General features: G+C 33.1%; 1 protein-coding gene across 2 annotated transcripts in view; it reads right to left on the bottom strand.

Moving 5' to 3' along the window:
- Positions 1 to 18,707, bottom strand: part of GOPC (golgi associated PDZ and coiled-coil motif containing) — a 42,424-nt gene that overhangs the window by 4,504 nt on the left and 19,213 nt on the right. For both annotated transcript variants that reach the window (XM_074187445.1, XM_074187446.1), the window contains 4 exons: positions 10,167 to 10,342; positions 9,588 to 9,753; positions 7,636 to 7,731; positions 6,537 to 6,701 (listed from right to left, as the gene is read on the bottom strand). In XM_074187445.1, coding sequence (XP_074043546.1) covers positions 6,537 to 6,701; positions 7,636 to 7,731; positions 9,588 to 9,753; positions 10,167 to 10,342 — 603 coding nt within the window. The remainder of the gene's footprint in view (positions 1 to 6,536; positions 6,702 to 7,635; positions 7,732 to 9,587; positions 9,754 to 10,166; positions 10,343 to 18,707) is intronic.

Raw genomic sequence — 18,707 nt, forward strand, 5'->3', positions numbered from 1 at the left:
ATGATAAATTATTTTAGATTTATTTTAATATTGTAATGTTGAATCTGAAGGCTCTGAAGCTCTGAATACACTTTCTTTAAGTAACTGCAATAAACTTTTGAATATCAGTATCAAATTTTTATCCACTTACTAGCTTTCTAAGTTTTTAGAAAGATTTTACTAAATGTAGAACTTCCATTATTATTTATGAACAATTTACATTTGAGGATTATTCTAATCATAATTATAATTTATATTTGTGAATATATTTACTTTTAAAAAAATAATGGTGGCATTTTATTTTAGAAAATGCTAAGTCAGGGCGGCTAGGTGGCGTAGTGGATAAAGCACCGACCCTGGAGTCAGGAGTACCTGGGTTCAAATCCGGTTTCAGACACTTAATAATTACCTAGCCGTGTGGCCTTCAGGCATGTAGCTATAAATAGCCCCAAATAAAATAGGTTAGAGTCTTCCTAAATTCACATGACTACAGAATTGTCTTAGAGGATAACCTCTTAAAAGAAATGCACAATATATTCTGTTTTTTTAATACCATCATGTAAATTTTAATTTGTTCTAGTAATTAAAGGAAATAATTGTCTTATCTGGCACACTCCCTTACCATGTTGCTCTTTAGGGGGTTCTTAACTTGAGGCAGGTGAACTTGTCTTTAAAAATATATGATTTCGGGGCGGCTAGGTGGCGCAGTGGATAGAGCACTGGCCTTGGGGTCAGGAGTACCTGGGTTCAAATCCGACCTCAGACACTTAATAATTACCTAGCCGTGTGGCCTTGGGCAAGCTACTTGACCCCATTGCCTTGAAAAATCTAAAAAAAAAAATATGATTTCAATGTAATTGGTTTCTTTTATCTTTTCATCTTACTCATTTTATTTCATGTATTTAAAAAAACATGCTAAGAAGAGTTTTATTGTCTGTAAAGTGAGGCTACTTCTAATATCTATTATTAATTTAGTGCAAAGAAGCAGATTAAAAAAATGAAATAGAACACAGGCATTTCTGTGGAATTACTATATTTACTTTGATCCTCTATTGGTCTTAAATCCAAAGAAGGTTGGGTTGATCAGGATTATAGGTCTGAGACCCTTGAATGGTAGTAGCATAACTTGTCTTCTCATCCTCAGCAGTTAATAAGATATGATGACATTTTAGCCCTGCTTATGGAATAGAAGCTCTCTGTGGTCTGTGTGGTCAGAGACTTGAGGCTCCTTTCAGTAATACATTTTTACTCAAAGAGGTCAAGGAGATATTAATTTAATATTTTTCCAGGTTTTCCTCTCTCTTTCAATGGCTCTTCACTACTTCCTGACTGGAAAAGGTGAGAACTACCATGGTTCCATTCTTTTTTTTTTTTTTTTTTTTTAGTTTTTGCAAGGCAATGGGGTCAAGTGGCTTGCCCAAGGCCACACGGCTAGGTAATTATTAAGTGTCTGAGACTGGATTTGAACTCAGGTACTCCTGACTCAGGGCCGGTGCTCTATCCACTGCACCACCTAGCTGAGCCCCCATGGTTCCATTCTTAATCCTTTTCTTTTTGCTCACTAAAACTTATTTTCTTTGACAATATCATTTATTTCTATGGTTTGCACAATGATTAATCGTAGATAAATGAGTCCCAGCTCTCTCTAGCCCTTTAGTTACTTTTGAGCTTTACGATCCATGTATTTAAGCAGCAGTCATCAAAACTGACTGGTACTGGTTAAGAAACAGAGCAACAGATCAGTGGATTAGAGTAGGTACAAAAAAAAATCCCAGTAGTAAATGACTACAGTCTACTTGTTGACAAACTCAAAGATAACAGCTTCTGGAATAAGAACCCACTATTTGACAAAAATCGTTGGGGAAAACTAGAAATTATGGCAAAAACTAGGCATAGACCAATATCTTACACGCTATACCAAAATAAAGTCAAAATGATTATGGGATTTAGATATAAAGGTTGATACCATATACCGATTAAGAGATCAAGAAATACTCTTAACTGTTGGATCTCTGGGGGGGGGGGTATTTATGATCAAACAAGAAATAGAGAACATTATACATTGCAAAAATGGATGATTCTGACTATATTAAGTGAAAACATTTAGGCACTAATAAAACCAATACAGCCAAAATTAGAAGGAAAGCAGAAAGCTAGGAAACAAATTGCACAGCTAGTGATTCTGATAAAGGTCTCATTTCTAAAATATATAGAGAATTGAATCAAATTGATAAGGTTACAAGTCACTCCCCAATTGATAAATGGTTAAAGGATAGGTATAGACAGTTTTCAAATGAAGAAATTAAAGCTATATATAAAATCATATGAAAAAATGCTCCAAATCATTTTGATTAGAAGAATGTAAATTGAAACAACTATGAGATACAACCACACAATTATCAAATTGACTATCTATGTTGGAGAAGTTGTGGGAAGATTGGGACATTAATGTATTGAGGGTGGAGTTGTGTACTGATCCAACCATTTTGGAGAGCAATCTGGAACTATGCCTAACAAACAATAAAACTGATCATACCCTTTGACCTAGCAATACCAACACTAGACTTACATCCAAAAGAAATAATAAAAATTGGGAAAAGTCCCATTCATGTTCAAAAATATTTATGGCATCTTTTTCTGTCGTGGCAAAGAATTGGAAATTGAGGAGATGCTCATCAACTAATGAATGGCTTAACAAGTTCAAGTTGTGGTATATGATTGCTATGGAGTACTATTGTTCTATAATAAACCATGAGTAATAAGACTTTAGAGAAGCAAAGCAAAGAAAGAAATACAGCATCAGATACTGAGTGAAGGGAGTAGAACTAAAAGAATATTGTACACAAGGACAACATTGAGTTATCAACTAAGATGGATGCAGTTTCTCTCAGCTGTTCAGAGATCTAAGACAACTCTGGGAATAGGCATGCCATCCACATACAGAGGAAAAAAACCCCCACAGAATCTTGAGTGTGTATTATGTTCACTTTTTTAAAACTTCTCTTATGTTTTTCCTTCCTATCCTATAGTTTTCTCTTTTCCCTTAGTCTTAGTTCCTCTTATACAAAATGACTAATATGTAAATACGTTAAACACAAATATACATGTACAACTTTTACCAGACTGTTTGCTGCCTAGGGGAGGGGGAAGGGAAGAGAGTGATAGAAAAATGTGTAATATATATATATATATATATATATATATGCATGTGGATGAATGCTGACAAACTTTCATAGCATGTAATTGGAAAAATAAACATCAATTAAAAAAAAAGACCCACATATCCAAAATATTTTCAGGATATCACCACTTATTTCTTCTAAGACATCAAACAGCACATCAGAGATTATTTTCCCCTCTGAACTGCTTTTGTCTCTTGTTTCACTATTTTGCTGTTACCTAGTATCACAAAGTTCGAAACTTTTGTGTTACCTTTGATTTTAACCTTTCATTTTTAATCAGTTACTAATTTGCCAGTTTTCTATTTCCACTATCAATATTATAGTATTATATCTTCATTTTCACCTTCAGTCTGAAAGCTTTATAATAGATCTTTCCTATTTAACCCCCCAGTTCCAGTATCCTTAATAAGTCAGACTGATCCTTCTTTTCATATAGATTTGGTCATCCCATTCTTTAATTGTTTCCAATTGTCTAAGAAATATGCATACTCCTCTGCCTGAAAATCAAACTTGGTGCCATCCTACCTTTCCAAATTGATCTTCAAATACTCTTATACACTAATCACAAACTGAAGTACTTGATGTTCTAAAGATCTAGGCTCTCAAAAAAAAAAGATCTAGGCTCTCTGCCTCCATGTTATTTCCATGCTTTTCTTTATGTATGATGTCTTTCCATTCCTTCATTATCTATTGAATTCCCATAATCCTTTAAAGATCAATTTAAATGTTCCAAGTTCCATGAAGCCTTCCTCTCTTTCAACTCTCCAATTACATGTAACATTGTTTTGTGTTAAACATATATATGTATATGTATGTATATATATATATATATATATGTAATAACACAAATATCTATCATATATATAACAAAAATATTTTGGGTTAAATATCAACATATGTGCTTAACACATCTTTGTGTTTCAACACACACATCATGAATGAAAAAACATTTATTAAATGCTTGCCATGTTATAGGCACTAATGCTAGCACTAATCATGTTACCATGTATCAGTTATATGTACTATCCCATGTCTAGACTATAAGCATTCTTGAAGAGAAAGCCTTTGTCTTATAAAAACTTTGTAGGTCCCCCTTGAACCTAGTATAATGTTCTACCCAGGGCAGCTGGATGGTGCAGTGGATAGAGCACTGGCCCTAGAGTCAGGAGTACCTGAGTTCAAATCCAGCCTCAGACACCTAGCTGTGTGGCCTTGGGCAAGCCACTTGGCCCCATTTGCCTTGCAAAAAAAAAACCCTAAAAAAAAAAAGTTCTACCCAGAGGAAGTGTTTAATAAATATTTATTGATTTTATTCTAGTAAGTGGCTTTGGGTACTGTAAACAAACTTGTAACTTTTGTTAGCATTATCTTTTGTCATTAGTCTATGTAGTTAACCTTTATTTTGTGCTATCCACTACTTTAGCAGACTTCTCAGAATGTTTTGAATAACTGAAAGAAATGCTAAATGTCAGTTAGAGCTAGAGAAGACAGAGATGCTTTTTTTTCCCCAACCAAGATCATTAAACCCATATCACAGTCCCCCTTGGAGTACCATGGCCCTCTGGTCAAGAACTTCTATAATTAGTTGAACAGTATTGTGATAATGATTCTCAGTCCACAGTTCTGCCACATTACTTAAAACTGTGCTTCAGTATTACTGAAGCATTCCCCTTGACCATATTCTAGGCAGATATTCTTCTAGGGGTCACCATACAAGCAGTTTCCTGCTGTTATCTCCTTTTCATGTTCCTTCCAGCTAACTGGGATATAAAAAACACTTTCAATGAAGACAAGCTAGGTCATTATAAGATGATTTTTTGCCAGTTAATGTTTTCATGATGCCATGTATTGGCAGTAAAACAACTGAACAAAGTTTCTACTTGTTCAAAAAATATTCTTTGAAATCTCTTCCAACTCTAAATCTATAACTTTTAATGTATACAAATCAAATGTTTTAAATATAAAACAAGCTTCTGCTTTCTAAGTTATTAAAAAGAACTATCAATTAAGGAAAGTTAATTAATAATACAGCCTGCATCACAATTAGGAATGCCAAGTTCTTAAGTTACTGCTTAGGTCATTGAACTGTGCTACCACAGAACAAGTTTTACAGGATAGAAAGAAAATATCAACCCATTAATAGGTTATGTATTTTGAGTTATTTACCAATAATTGTAAAGGATTTGTGCTGACTCATATACAATCTTCTGCATAAACTCCTTTTGACTGCATTCATTTATAAGTTTTGTTGATTTGAGTTAGACGTACAAACTATTGCTTTATGACTATAAAAGAGATTCACCTGCTATATTGGGTCCTTCAACAATACACTCTAAACAAATACAAACTAACTACACAGACAACAAAAATGGACAAATGGAATTTTAGCAAATCAAAAATCTAGATCCTAACAAGCATATGAGGTGTCAGTCTAGACATTAAAAGTATCTAGTATACACATTCTTTCACTTAATCAATCAAGAAGCATTTATTAAGTAGTAACTATGAATCTGGCACTACTAGGTCCTGAGGATACAAATACCAAAATGGAATAAGTGCCTAATTTTAAAGAGCTTGTATTACTAAAAGGATATGTAATTTCACCATGGAGCATTGTTTAAGGCTATGCCTTCTGCTGGAGAAAGAATTTCTTAAGCTATTTGCTCTTCCCTTCCTCTGCCCAAATCATTACCTGGCAATCAATATCTGAAAATAAACTGCTAATAAATGTTCATAAATCTTTAGAAATAAATTTATTTCTAATTTGTGTTATCCATAATATTTTACATTTTTATATGGATTTATTCATGCTTAAAATAATCTTAATAAATTTCAGAATCAACTGCTAATCTTATCTACATCTGTAGATTACCGAGGAAAAAATACTTTTCCTTTCTTTGTTGATTTCTTTTAATTTTTACATTGCCTATATTTCTCAATATATCCACCTCTCCATCTATGAAAGCCATAACTTATAACAAATAATAAAGATGAAAAAGAAAATTCAGGAAAACTAATCAACGCATTAAACCAAGTATATCATTTTATATATAGTGTTTCTCACTCCTAGTTCCTCAGAGGTGCATTCTTATATCACTTCTTTGGAGAAAAGCTTGATCATTATAATTTCACTTCATTGTTTCATAAAGTTTCCTTTAGTATGAGATTGCCTTAATGGTAATTGAGAAAAGTCCCAGAACTTCAACAGTGAAATCATATCAATATTCTGAAGCCTGAGGATTTGCAACAAAGGAAAAAGAGACGAGAGGAGAGAGAGAGAGAGAGAGAGAGAGTGTGTGTGTATATGCTTATAAGTATTCAGATATAAAAAGAACAAATTGATAGTCATAGTTATAAAGGCACAAGTGAACTTACCTGCTGGGAAAGAATAGTTACAGCTTCTTTATGCTTAGCATCTCTCAGGTTAACTCCATTGACTGCCAGAATGGCATCTCCAACATGCAGCCCTCCACAACGATCAGCAGGTTGTCCAGGATGGATTTCAGAGATGAGAATTGGAACACCATGTTCCTTTCCACCCTATCAATAAGGAATAAATAATTTAATTAATTAACAAGCTATATAAGTAGTAACAGTCAAAATGATCAAGTTAATTTCACATTCAAATAAAATCATAAAAGCATTTTCATAAAAACTAAGGAATTTTTAAAAAAGCATTTTCTAGTAAAAGAAGATTATTTCTTCCATTACATATCATGCAGATCATATATAATTTCTGAGAACAAAAATAAAATTATTTTAGCAATAAAGAAACTCCAATTTTTTTACACCAATTGCCTTAAAAAATTGAAAAAAAAAATTAAATCTATATTACAAGTACACAGGACATTAATTTTATTTTACACAAAAGAACTGATATCAAGTTAATATTTAAATAGTCAAATTAATATTTTTGTAAAGGTTCCATTAAACTAAAAATAGAACCTATAAGTAAATGAATATGAATAGTTAGTTCCTTTATCAAATGAAAATGAAATTCAAAGAGTAGATAAAAAAACCTTAATAATCCAGAACTAAGGTCTCAGGTTCACTAAGCAATAAAGCTACCACAAAGGCAATACCCTCATAAAGAAGATGTTACAACCCAGAGACCTCTCCTTAAAACCTAAAACTCAATAAAGCAAAAAGGCCACCCTAGGACCATTAAGTATAGCCCTGAAGTGTTTCACGATACAATTTTTAATTATATTCATATAATTAAATTTATAATAATTTTGAATCATCAAAAGAAGTTCAATTATATGAAGAATATATTTTTACTCTGAGAAATAAATATAACACTAATTTATTTAAGATTTTCACCAAAAAATGGTTAAAATTTTTTAAGAATCACTTTTAACATTTAAATGGGGTAAACTTAAATTATCTTCAAAAAGTTAATTCATTAAATACTTTATTCCCAGAAGCAAAATTACTATAATAAACACAAAAAAGAAAAAGTACTACTTCTTACTGTAATCGAAATGCCAAGTCCTTCATGATCTTCTTTGAGGAGAAGAACTTTTCTAATTGGACCAACACCTTGACTTTTCTTTAAGGAATCTTGATCCTAGTTAAAACAAAAAGTTTTTAAATTAAATTACGCTCACTGAATCTGATTTTACTAAAAGATGTTAATTTATTCAACTAATAAATACAGGATAATAAAATATCTTCATTAAAAGTATATATAGGGTGGCTGGGTGGCGCAGTGGATAAAGCACCGGCCCTGGAGTCAGGAGTACCTGGGTTCAAATCCGGTCTCAGACACTTGATAATTACCTAGCTGTGTGGCCTTGGGCAAGCCACTTAACCCCATTTGCCTAGCAAAAAAAAAAAAAAAAAAAAAAGCATATATACAAAAAGTATATGAACTATCTAGTTCAGACTTAAACTGTCATTTAAATGATAATAAATTATTTTCATTCTAAGGCTAATAAGGAACTAAAGAAGAAATGCAAGGCTTTCTATTCTGGACATATATTCTTGTGCTCTGAGGAACAAATATGTACTCCCCTTCTCTTTCTTGTCCTAGCTTTTCTATCTTCACTCAATTTTAATAGTAAGAAAAAATCAGAGTATAAAAAGAAAGGTAATTATCCTTCATGCCATCTTGCAATATGAATTGAAGAATCATACTTCTCAGTAGAGGTTTACCATTTGGAAAGGAGTAAAAGAGCTAATAAAAGACTACTGTATGATTTTTATCCTGTGTAGACCATTCCTTATTACTTATACATGCCCCCACTAATACCTCTCCCATTTTATTCTTACAGAGTACCACAAACTTTACATGGCTAATGTCAAAGTATGAAGAAATTAGGGAAGAAGACTCACTAAAGGTGGAAGAGACAGTAGCAGTCACGGATGTTACCAGAAATATACTACAGTATTCATCAACTTTTGGAAAAATCAATTTTATGGAGGCATATAAATTATTTCACTGTCATGGAACTATTCTCTTACAAATATAAAATACCCATATGAACCAAAATGGAAAAGAAATCATTTCATAAGGGTAAGATTTTTTTCCTTTTAAGTGTACTTGTAATCAGATTTCATTTGAATTTGCCTGAATGGGAAGTAAAACCCAGGGAATAAAGTAGTACTGGTGAAAGCAGATTACTGTGCATCTCAGACTCTAGCCTCATTTACTTAAGATCAGATAAATGATAGTATTATCCCAGAATCTGTGCTTTAAATTTGGTAACCAAATCATTATTAAAATTTTAATAAAAAAAAATCTGTCTATGTAATGTATATTGTTGTTCAGTCATTTCAGTCCTTTTTGACTCTTGGAGTTCCCATTTGAGGTTTTCTTGGCAAAGACACAAGAATGGTTTGTCATTAACTTCTCCAGCTCATTTTAGAGATGAGAAAACTGAAGCAAAAAGGGTTAAATGACTTGCCCACAGTTACAATACCTAGTAACTTTCTGAAGTCACATTTGAAATCAGATCTTTTTTGATTTCAGGTCCAGCACTATATCATCTAGATACCCACTATTTACCCAGAAATTAATAAAGATTATTTGTAAACATACAATATTTGTATTTAATTAATTTTATGTAATATACTGATAGACTGACTTATGGACAGCAAATTTCATTATCACTATATCCATTAGACCAATTTTCTTGATTAGTTCAGGTCTATAATCAGGAAATAAGGGAAAAAAAAAATCAGACATATGATCACCATTTTCTATAGTACTACTATAAGTGGCAGATTTTCCCAGAGCTGGTAAAGTTTTTATGAGCTGTCATATTTTTAAATGATCTTGCTTGCCAGATGAATAAATTTAATCTTATTATAGCTTTAATGAATAGATTTTTCTACAGAGATTAAAATCAAAATTAAAGTATCACTATTAAACACAAAAGATTATAATAGAAGAGTTAGTTATAAGAGGATTCAAAAACATACATGTCCTGGTGGAGCCTGCATCGATCGTTTGAGGTCATTACGTCCTCTGCAGGCTCTAATAACTGTTTTGTGACGATGCAGGTGGATTTCAGCTTCTAGCTGGTTCCAAAGTTTATCATGAGCAGGTCCTTTCATATCTCGACCCAGTAACTGGATCTGTTGAACTCTTTTTTATTTAAGAGGAAAAAAAAGAAATTAAATTCATCCAGTTTATCTGCTTCAGGTAAAGTGATTTACTTGCCCAATCAATAACCCAGAAACGTCAGACAGGACTTAATCTAGGAATTACTGAGTCTATGGCCAGCTCTTATCATACTGCCTATCTAATAGCTAAACACATTAATTCTAAATCCTTTCAATAAATATGAAACCTCACTAATATTGATTTCTTAAAATTAGGTTTTATCCAACTGTAAAATTTCTTCTAGGGTAAAAGGGTTATTCTTATATTCTTATTAAATCATAGAAATTATATAAATAACAAATATATGAAAAGACCTCATTAAATATCCATTCACATTCTTAAATATCAAAACCCTATTCAAACTTGAAAATGTATAGGAATACACTTTTACCTACCTTCCTGCCAATTCTTTATCCAAATACTTGGCTGCCAATCTTGCACCATAAACTTCTGCTTGGAGAACTGCTATGTGTCTGCGGAGGGCTTCATTCTCCTTCCTTAATAGTTTAACCTCAGCTTCAAGTTGAGCTTCTTTCATTTTTTCTTTTTTGTTTGCTTCAAGTTCTCTCTCCTGACATAATAATTTTTAAAATACAATTTACTGAGAATATTTGTAAGAATCCTTAGGGATAGCATCCCACATTCCTTAGCAAAGACAAAAACAACTAAAAACAAATTACTTTCACTGATGAAAATCGACATTGACTATGCAGCTTAAGAGTCTTAAAACATTCCCTAAAAAGTTAAGTGATTTGTTCAGGGTCACAAACTCACTACGCGTCAGAAGAGGAATCTAAACTCAAGTCTCCCTAGCTCAGGTTGGTTTTCTAGCCAATATATATACTGGACAGCTAATACACAGTATATAAACAAAATAAAATGCCATCCATTTCCTTCAAAATGAATTATAATACCATAAATAATATATTTTCATATTTAATTAAATTTCTCTAAAATACTACATCATCTTCCCCTAAAGCAAAATAATTCATTAATTGCATCCTGATGTTATCAGCCAAATAAAATGCTATGCCTCACACTTCATTCAGTTCATCCTCTATAATTTCTTTTACAAAAAAACCCAGAAAAATTATATTCAGTTTACCTTTTAAATAATCATTTGACTTAACTGTGAATACATAAGGAAAGATTCAACTTATAAGAAATTGCTTTCTCAATACTAGAAAATTTTTCAGAAAACAAATGCTATCTTAATAGAAGCAAGTGTTTAATAAAAAACAAATTAATAACCATGTTATTAATAAATTTCACAACAGACAAACTGAAAGAATAAAATTGTAGAATCTGCTTCAAGACTGAATTTAGGTAAAATTCCAAAAGAAAATGGGAAGTTGAAAAGCAATCTAGTACATTAGGCATCTCACAAATAATAAGGATAGATTAAACCTATACGTCTAAAAATAATCTACTAACATCACCAGGCCTATATTCAAAATTGCAAATAAAATAGCATATTGACTTGAATTTTGTCTCTTCTTTAGCAAATTTAGTAAATAAAATGAAATTGGTAGAAAACCTGAACAGAAAAGTGAATTTACCAAAATGAGTATAGATCTGGACAACCGAGTATGTTTTAATTAAAATCAAATATATAAAGAAAAGAAACATAATATAGTGGGCAGAAAATTGGATTTGCAGTCAGGAAAACCTAGCTTCAAATCTCATCTCAGATGCTAGTAAGTACAGCTATGTAACAACTGGGTAAGTCACAAACTCTTTGAATATGTTTCCTCATCTGTAAAATGGGGATGATAACAGCTACTATCAGTCAAGAACTTAGAAAATTATATTACATAAGGCAAAGGATACAAATTTTTTTTCTTTTTCTTTTCTTTTTTTAGGTTTTTGCAAGGCAAATGGGGTTAAGTGGCTTACCCAAGGCCACACAGCTAGGCAATTATTAAGTGTCTGAGACTGGATTTGAACCCAGGTACTCCTGACTCCAGGGCCAGTGCTTTATCCACTACGCCACCTAGCTGCCCGATATAAACTTAGAGCAAAAAATAACAGTATAATCATAAGGAGGGAAAATGGATCCTTAACGAAAAAGAGGGCTTTTCAAGCATTTCTAATGAAAAAACCAGAACTACATAGGAACTTTGAAGTTTAAATATGGGAGTTAATGAGACAACTAGTGGCATAGCGCATAGAGCATTGGACCTAAAGTCAGAAGGATCTGAATTCAGTTTCAGACACTTACTAATTGTGACCCTAAGCAAGTCATTTAACTCTGATCATCTCCAAAAACAAAAACAAAACAAACATAACTATAGGAGTTAAAAGAAACATAAAAAGGTAAGCACAAATGAACAACAATTGGACAATGTGTTTTACAAATATACTCACAACAACCCTGGGAGGCAAGTGTTATTATTATTATCATCTTCATTTTTACAGTTGAGGTTTTTGGGATAGACCTGAATGTTTGAAAAAGCTATCTCATAATAGGGATACACAAGTAGAAGTTTATGAAAACAAGAAGGAAGGTGCTAATGACACTTGAACTTTGCTTTCATCTGAACTGGTCAAAGCAAGGAACACACACACACACACACACACACACACACACACACACACACACACACAGAGTTGGGAACATTGTTTGTTTGAAACAAACAAAAAAAAGAAAAAATGAAAGAAGCTCAACTTGAAGCTGAGGTTAAACTATTAAGCAAGGAGAATGAAGCCCTCTGCAGACACATAGCAGCTCTCCAAGCAGAAGTTTATGATGCAAACTGCAGTCAAGTATTTGGATAAGGAATTGGCAGGAAGGTAGGTAAAAGTGTATTCCTATACATTTTCAAGTGTGAATAGGATTTTGATATTTAAGAAAGAAGATTAAGATCTAAACATAACAAATTAAGGATATACAAAAATATTTATAACTAAAAAATGGCAAAGAATGAGAATATGAAGTGGTGGTCATCAATTGGGGAATGGTTGAACAGTGTAATAGAACCCTACTGGGCTATAAGAAACAATAAAGGCATGGATGACTTCAGGAAAACCTGGAGAGACTTATGTAAACTGGTATTGAATGATGTGAACAGGATCATGAGAACAATTTATATGAAGATAAAGATATTATAAAGACAAACAACTTTGAAAAACGTAGGAACTCTGATCATGAGATATATGTGTGTTTCCTTTTGGACACAGAAATCATAGAAACCTATTTTGTTTGACTATACTTATTTCTAAACAGGGGCTTTGTTTTATTTCTTGCCTCAAACATTAGGAATCCTTTCTGCTGTAAATCTATAGTTTTACGATCTTTCCCAAATTCTGAATATCAGAGAATCTGAATAAGGAGTCAAGATGTTCCCTAAAATTTCTCATCCTAAAATAAATCCTGGAGAATGTAAAAGCATGACAGCCCCTAGGACTAGTACCAAAACAAAGACCTATAGACACCTAGGCTACCCATTATATTAAAGAATCACCTCCACAAAGGTGATAAATCAAAGTAGCAAGTGACATAAATAAGGTCACTGAGGGATAGCATATATAAGGGGACAAAACCTTGGAAGAAATTCATACTTAAGGAACAGAAAGATGAAGAGTCAGTTGAAAGTAGCAGAGAAAATAGGCTAGGTATGAAAACCATGATGCTTTGAGTAAAAAAGTAAAGGGAAAACAGAGCAAATAAATAGTTTTAAAAGGGGAGGTAAAGTCAAAAGACACACAGATGTCAGGAAGCATGAAGACTGAGAAAATTTGGCCATGGACTCAGCAATAAAAGGTCATTAATGATTCCGGAGACAGGAGATTCATTATAATGGTGAGCTCTGGACACAGATCAATTAACAAGTGTTGACTAAATCCCTAACAAGCAATGCATCCAGTAAATTAAGAACAAAATGAAACATCCTGCTGCTCTCATGAAGCTTATATCTCTCAAGGAAGACATCATATACACACACACACACACACACACATATATTTTATATATATAATACTAAAAAATAAATTAAAAAATATAAATACAATATACACAAATATAAATTTGGAAAGGAGGTACTAGAAACTGGGAGATCAAGAAATAGAAAGTGATACTTAAACTGAGTTTGAAGTAAACAAGGAATTCAAAAGGTAGAAGGAAAGAGAAAGTGCTTTCCAGATTTGAGGAACAACCAAAACAAAAGCAGATAAAGAACATCAACCTTTCTGATTGATGAGGAACAGCAAGGGGAGTCAGTCTGGTTGAACTGAAGAGTTCAGGAAGGAGAAATAATATATGAAAAACCTAGAAAGACAGGTTGTGGACAAACTGCAAAAGGTTTTAAATATCAAATAGATTTTTCACTTGCTCTTAGAAGTAAGAGGTAACCACTGGAATTTGATGAGTAGTAAAGGACTGTGCTTAAGGGAAAATAAGCACTTTGGCAATGCTATGGTAGATGGGTTGGAGAGTACAAGGAAGATCAATTAGAAGGCAATAGAGGGGCAGCTAAGTGGGCACAGTAGATAGCGCACTCACTTTGGAGTCAGGAGGACCCGAGTTCAAATTTGACCTCAGACACTTAATAATTACCTAGCTGTGTGGCCTTGGGCAAATCTTTTAACCTTATTGCCTTGCAAAAAAAAAAAAAAAAAAAAAAGAAAAGGCAATGGAAAAGTTCAAGTGAGAAGTAAAGTAAGTCTGGTGGCTTTATGGAGAGAAAGGGATTTATACCAGAAATTTATAGAAGTAGAAAAGATAAAATTTGGCAAATAAATGGATACATGAGGTGAGGGAAAGGAGTTAAGGATAATGTCAATGTTGGAAATTTAGGAAACTAAAAAGCATGATGGGGTTATCAACAGGGGCATGTTTTAGAAGAGAGGGGTTTTTAGGAGGGGATACCAACTTTGAATTATCTAATAAACAGCTGGCAATGAGAAACAAGCTTAAGAGAGACTAGATAAATTGCCATAAGTTGTCGAGTGGGTATTGAGGAAGTGGAACCATTGGGTGTAAACTATTTCTTCTGGCAGTCTAGTAAAGGATAGAAAAGAGAGAAGGATAATAGTTTGAGTTGGAAAGAAAGATCTTTCTTGAGATAGGATCAATGGCAAAGGTGGATAGATTAAGCCTAGACAACGAAGAAAAAACAAATTTTTTTTTCTGGAAACCACTCATTTGATTTAGGTTGCGCCTATATAGTTCAATAAAAGTTCTTGCACTTTTTCAGAGAAAATGCTGTGCTGTCTTAATCTTATACATATGCAACTGATTTTTTTAACCTAAACTTTATTTACTTCTATTAAATTTCCTCTTAGTTAATTCATTCCTATATTCTAGAAACATTCAAGATTATCTCTGAATCCAGGGTCTCTGATTTCATGAATTATCCCTCCCAGATTCTGTCATAGGAAAATCTGATAAGCATATTTTTTTTATACTTTTATCTAACTCATTAATAAAAATTGCAAATAGCATAAGATCAAGCACAGATTCCTGGGACACTCCACTAGATTATCTTCATTCAAATTGAAAATAAACAATATCGATGATTGACTATTCTTAGACTTTGGCCATTCAACAAGTTCCTAAATGTACCATTATCTAGCTTACACCTATCTCTAAATCTTATCTACAAGATTAGTATTTAAAACTTTATTTAATATATATTATAGTAGTTCCCTGATTTCCAGCATAGTTATTATCTAAAAAGGAAATAAGGTTAGTGAGGCATGACTTATTCTTATTGACGCTATCTAGGTAAGCATGAACCACTCTTTTAATAATGTGTTCTACACTATACTTAGTTGCATTGGTTAGTTCTGTTGAACTATTTTCCTTCTCTATCACTTTCTTTTTTATCCTATCTTACAAGGAATAGTTCTTGAGGCAAGAGCATGACATATTTAGAAAAATAAAGTAATATGAAAATAAAAGGTTTCAATTTAAAAAAAAGCAGCCTAAAAAAGTCCTTCAAAGACTTCTAGATTGCAAAGTCAAGTTCCCTGACTTATGGCTTGTTGACTCCTTTCTATTTTCTTTTAAATGGGACACTGGGACTTCAATTCTGTTATATCTCTCATTCTCATATTTGACAAATTTTTAAGTATCCTGGGATGTAGTTCACCTGTGACTGCTGACTTGAATTAATCAAGGACAGATAAGTACACTCTTAATACCACTACTCTTTCCTATCAGCTCCCTATTAGCCACTTTTCTTCTTTTTCAGTTGGAAGATCATTATTCTTGACCATAAAGTCAAAAGCAAAATAAGAGTTAAGCAACTTAGTCTTCTTTAGCATTGTACTGTTCATGCTTAGCAGCAATCCTTTCCATTCTCAGATATTTTCTCCTTAATGTAAAGTCACCTTTTAGGAGTCAAAGGAAAGAATACAGGTTTTGAAATCTACAGGTATCTAGGGCCTTGTTTTTCACCTGTAAAACAATGGGGTTGGAATCAATGACTCCAGAGGTACCTTCTAAGTATTTAGCTATGATCCTTTTTGTTCTTAATTTTTCTGACTGATCTCAATTTATTTTGAGCTTTTAGCATTCCTTACAGGATTATATCATTTAAAAAAAAAAAGAATTATCTGTAACATGCCCTTGCTACCATTTTTTTTTATAAATATACATTAGTCACTAAGTTTCCCCTGTATTTACACTACTGTCTTTAAAAAAACAATTAGATTTGATTTTTCTTGTCTTCTGTATTTTATTCTTAAGAGTCTCATATCCCTCCTGGGCCAACTTTCCCCAAAGAATTATCACATGGACTTCTACCCACTAGTTTTTTGAACTTTCTGAGATCTTCTAAACTCTAGGATACATGACTATTCCCAGCTTTCCTTTCCTTTGTAATCACCAACGCTAGGATAGAATGGTCTCTTTCCACCAGATCTTCCTTCATTTCCTTCCTAAGAAAATCAATTTCTCTTCATTGATGAGAATTAGAAACAGAATGAAATTTTCATCAAATGACGGATAATGTCATTAAGGCAAGTCAAGAAATCACCTGCTTCTGTAGGGAGATTCAACAGATATTCTGATAATTGAAGTCCATCATCAATACTAATTAGTATCTTTAAGTCAGGCTAGTAATCTGTTTTCCTTATTATTTTTCCTCAACTACTACTTCTTTTTTCCTGTTTAGGTGAGATATGGTATATTTTATTGCTTTCCCAGAGTTGTGGGGGGAGCAGGGAAAGGGGACTACCCAAATAGAGGAAATTCACAATTTTCAGATAATGCATATTTTGCAACCTAAGTAAACAGCAAGCTACCAGGTAAGCCAGACACTAGACTAGGTGCAAAGAGTCAGGCTTCAGTTGTGTGTGGGGGAGGCAAATTATTCCAAATCTTTGTCCCCTACATACTCATTAAAAAAAAGAAAATCAAAACCAAATAAATTGAATTTTGAAAAAGAAAACAATATATGGCAAGCTCTAGGAACACCTACATTTGATTTAGTACCTCTCACTAATTCTTTTTTCTATGATTTTTTTAATTAAAGATTTTATTTATTTTGAGTTTTACAATTTTCCCCATATCTCACTCCCCTCACAAAAAGCAATTTGCCAGTCTTTACATTGTTTCATGGTATACATTGATCCAAACTGAATGATGAGAGAGAAATCATATCCTTAAAGAAGAAACATAAAGTATAAGAGATAACAAGATCAGTCAATAAGATAGCAGTTTTTCCCCCCCCTAAATTAAAGGGAATCTTCCTTGATCTTTTTTCAAACTCCATGGCACTGTATCTGGATACAGATGATATTCTCCATCGTAGACAGCCCCAAATTGTCCCTGATTATTGCACTGATGAAATAAGCATGTCCATCAAGGTTGATCATCACCCCCATGCTGCTTTAGGGTGTACAGTGTTTTTCTGGTTCTGCTCATCTCACTCAGCATCAGTTCATGCAAATCCCTCCAGGCCTCCCTGAATTCTCGTCCCTCCTGGTTTCTAATAGAACAATAGTGTTCCATGACATACATATACCACAGTTTGCTAAGCCATTCCCCAATTGAAGGACATTTACTTGATTTCCAATTCTTTGCCACCACAAACAGGGCTGCTATGAATATTTTTGTACAAGTGATGCTTTTAACCTTTTTTCATCATCTCTTCAGGGTATAGACCCAGTAGTGGTATTGCTGGATCAAAGGGTATGCACATTTTTGTTGTCCTTTGGGCATAGTTTCAAATTTCTCTCCAGAAAGGTTGGATGAGTTCACAGCTCCACCAATAATGTAATAGTGTCCCAGATTTCCCACAACCCTTCCAACAATGATTGTTATCCTTTCTGGTCATATTGGCCAGTCTGAAAGGTGCTCTCAGTAATTCTTAATCAACATATCTTTTTTGGAAGGCAATGGGATTAAGTGACTTGCCCAAGGTCACACAGCTAGGTAATTATTAAGTGTTTGAGACCAGATTTGAATTCAAGTCCTCCTGACTCCAGGGCAGGTGCTCTATCCACTGTGCCACCTAGCTGCCCTGCTCTCACTAATTCTTTTTTTTTTCCATTCCTTGCCCTGAAAGTGAACTACCTTTGGTCCCCTCAGCCTACTCAATTGCCATGGATAACTTTTTTTTTCTGTGCCTACCTAACCCTCCTTCAACCACTTCTCTCAAATTGTAACTTTCTCTAGGTACTTTCAAAACCATTTTTAAAAACTTAAAATTTTTGAAAAGGGAAAAAAAATTATGAAACCAATTCATATTGTTTTCAGATTTTAAGGATCCAAAAATGATAAAACTTGTATACCTTTTTTATTTTACTTCCTAAGGACACAATACAATTATATAATTCAATATCTAAAATATATATGAAATGTCTAAAGTTCTCGAAATAGACAATTCCTAAACTGTTTGCTGAGATCTATTCCTTCAATATCCAACTCAAACAGTACAATCCCCCATGAAACAAACTTTTCTAATCCTAATTCTCAAATCAAAGTGATA

The sequence above is a fragment of the Macrotis lagotis genome, chromosome 5, assembly GCF_037893015.1.
Source record: "Macrotis lagotis isolate mMagLag1 chromosome 5, bilby.v1.9.chrom.fasta, whole genome shotgun sequence".
NCBI lineage: Eukaryota > Metazoa > Chordata > Mammalia > Peramelemorphia > Peramelidae > Macrotis > Macrotis lagotis.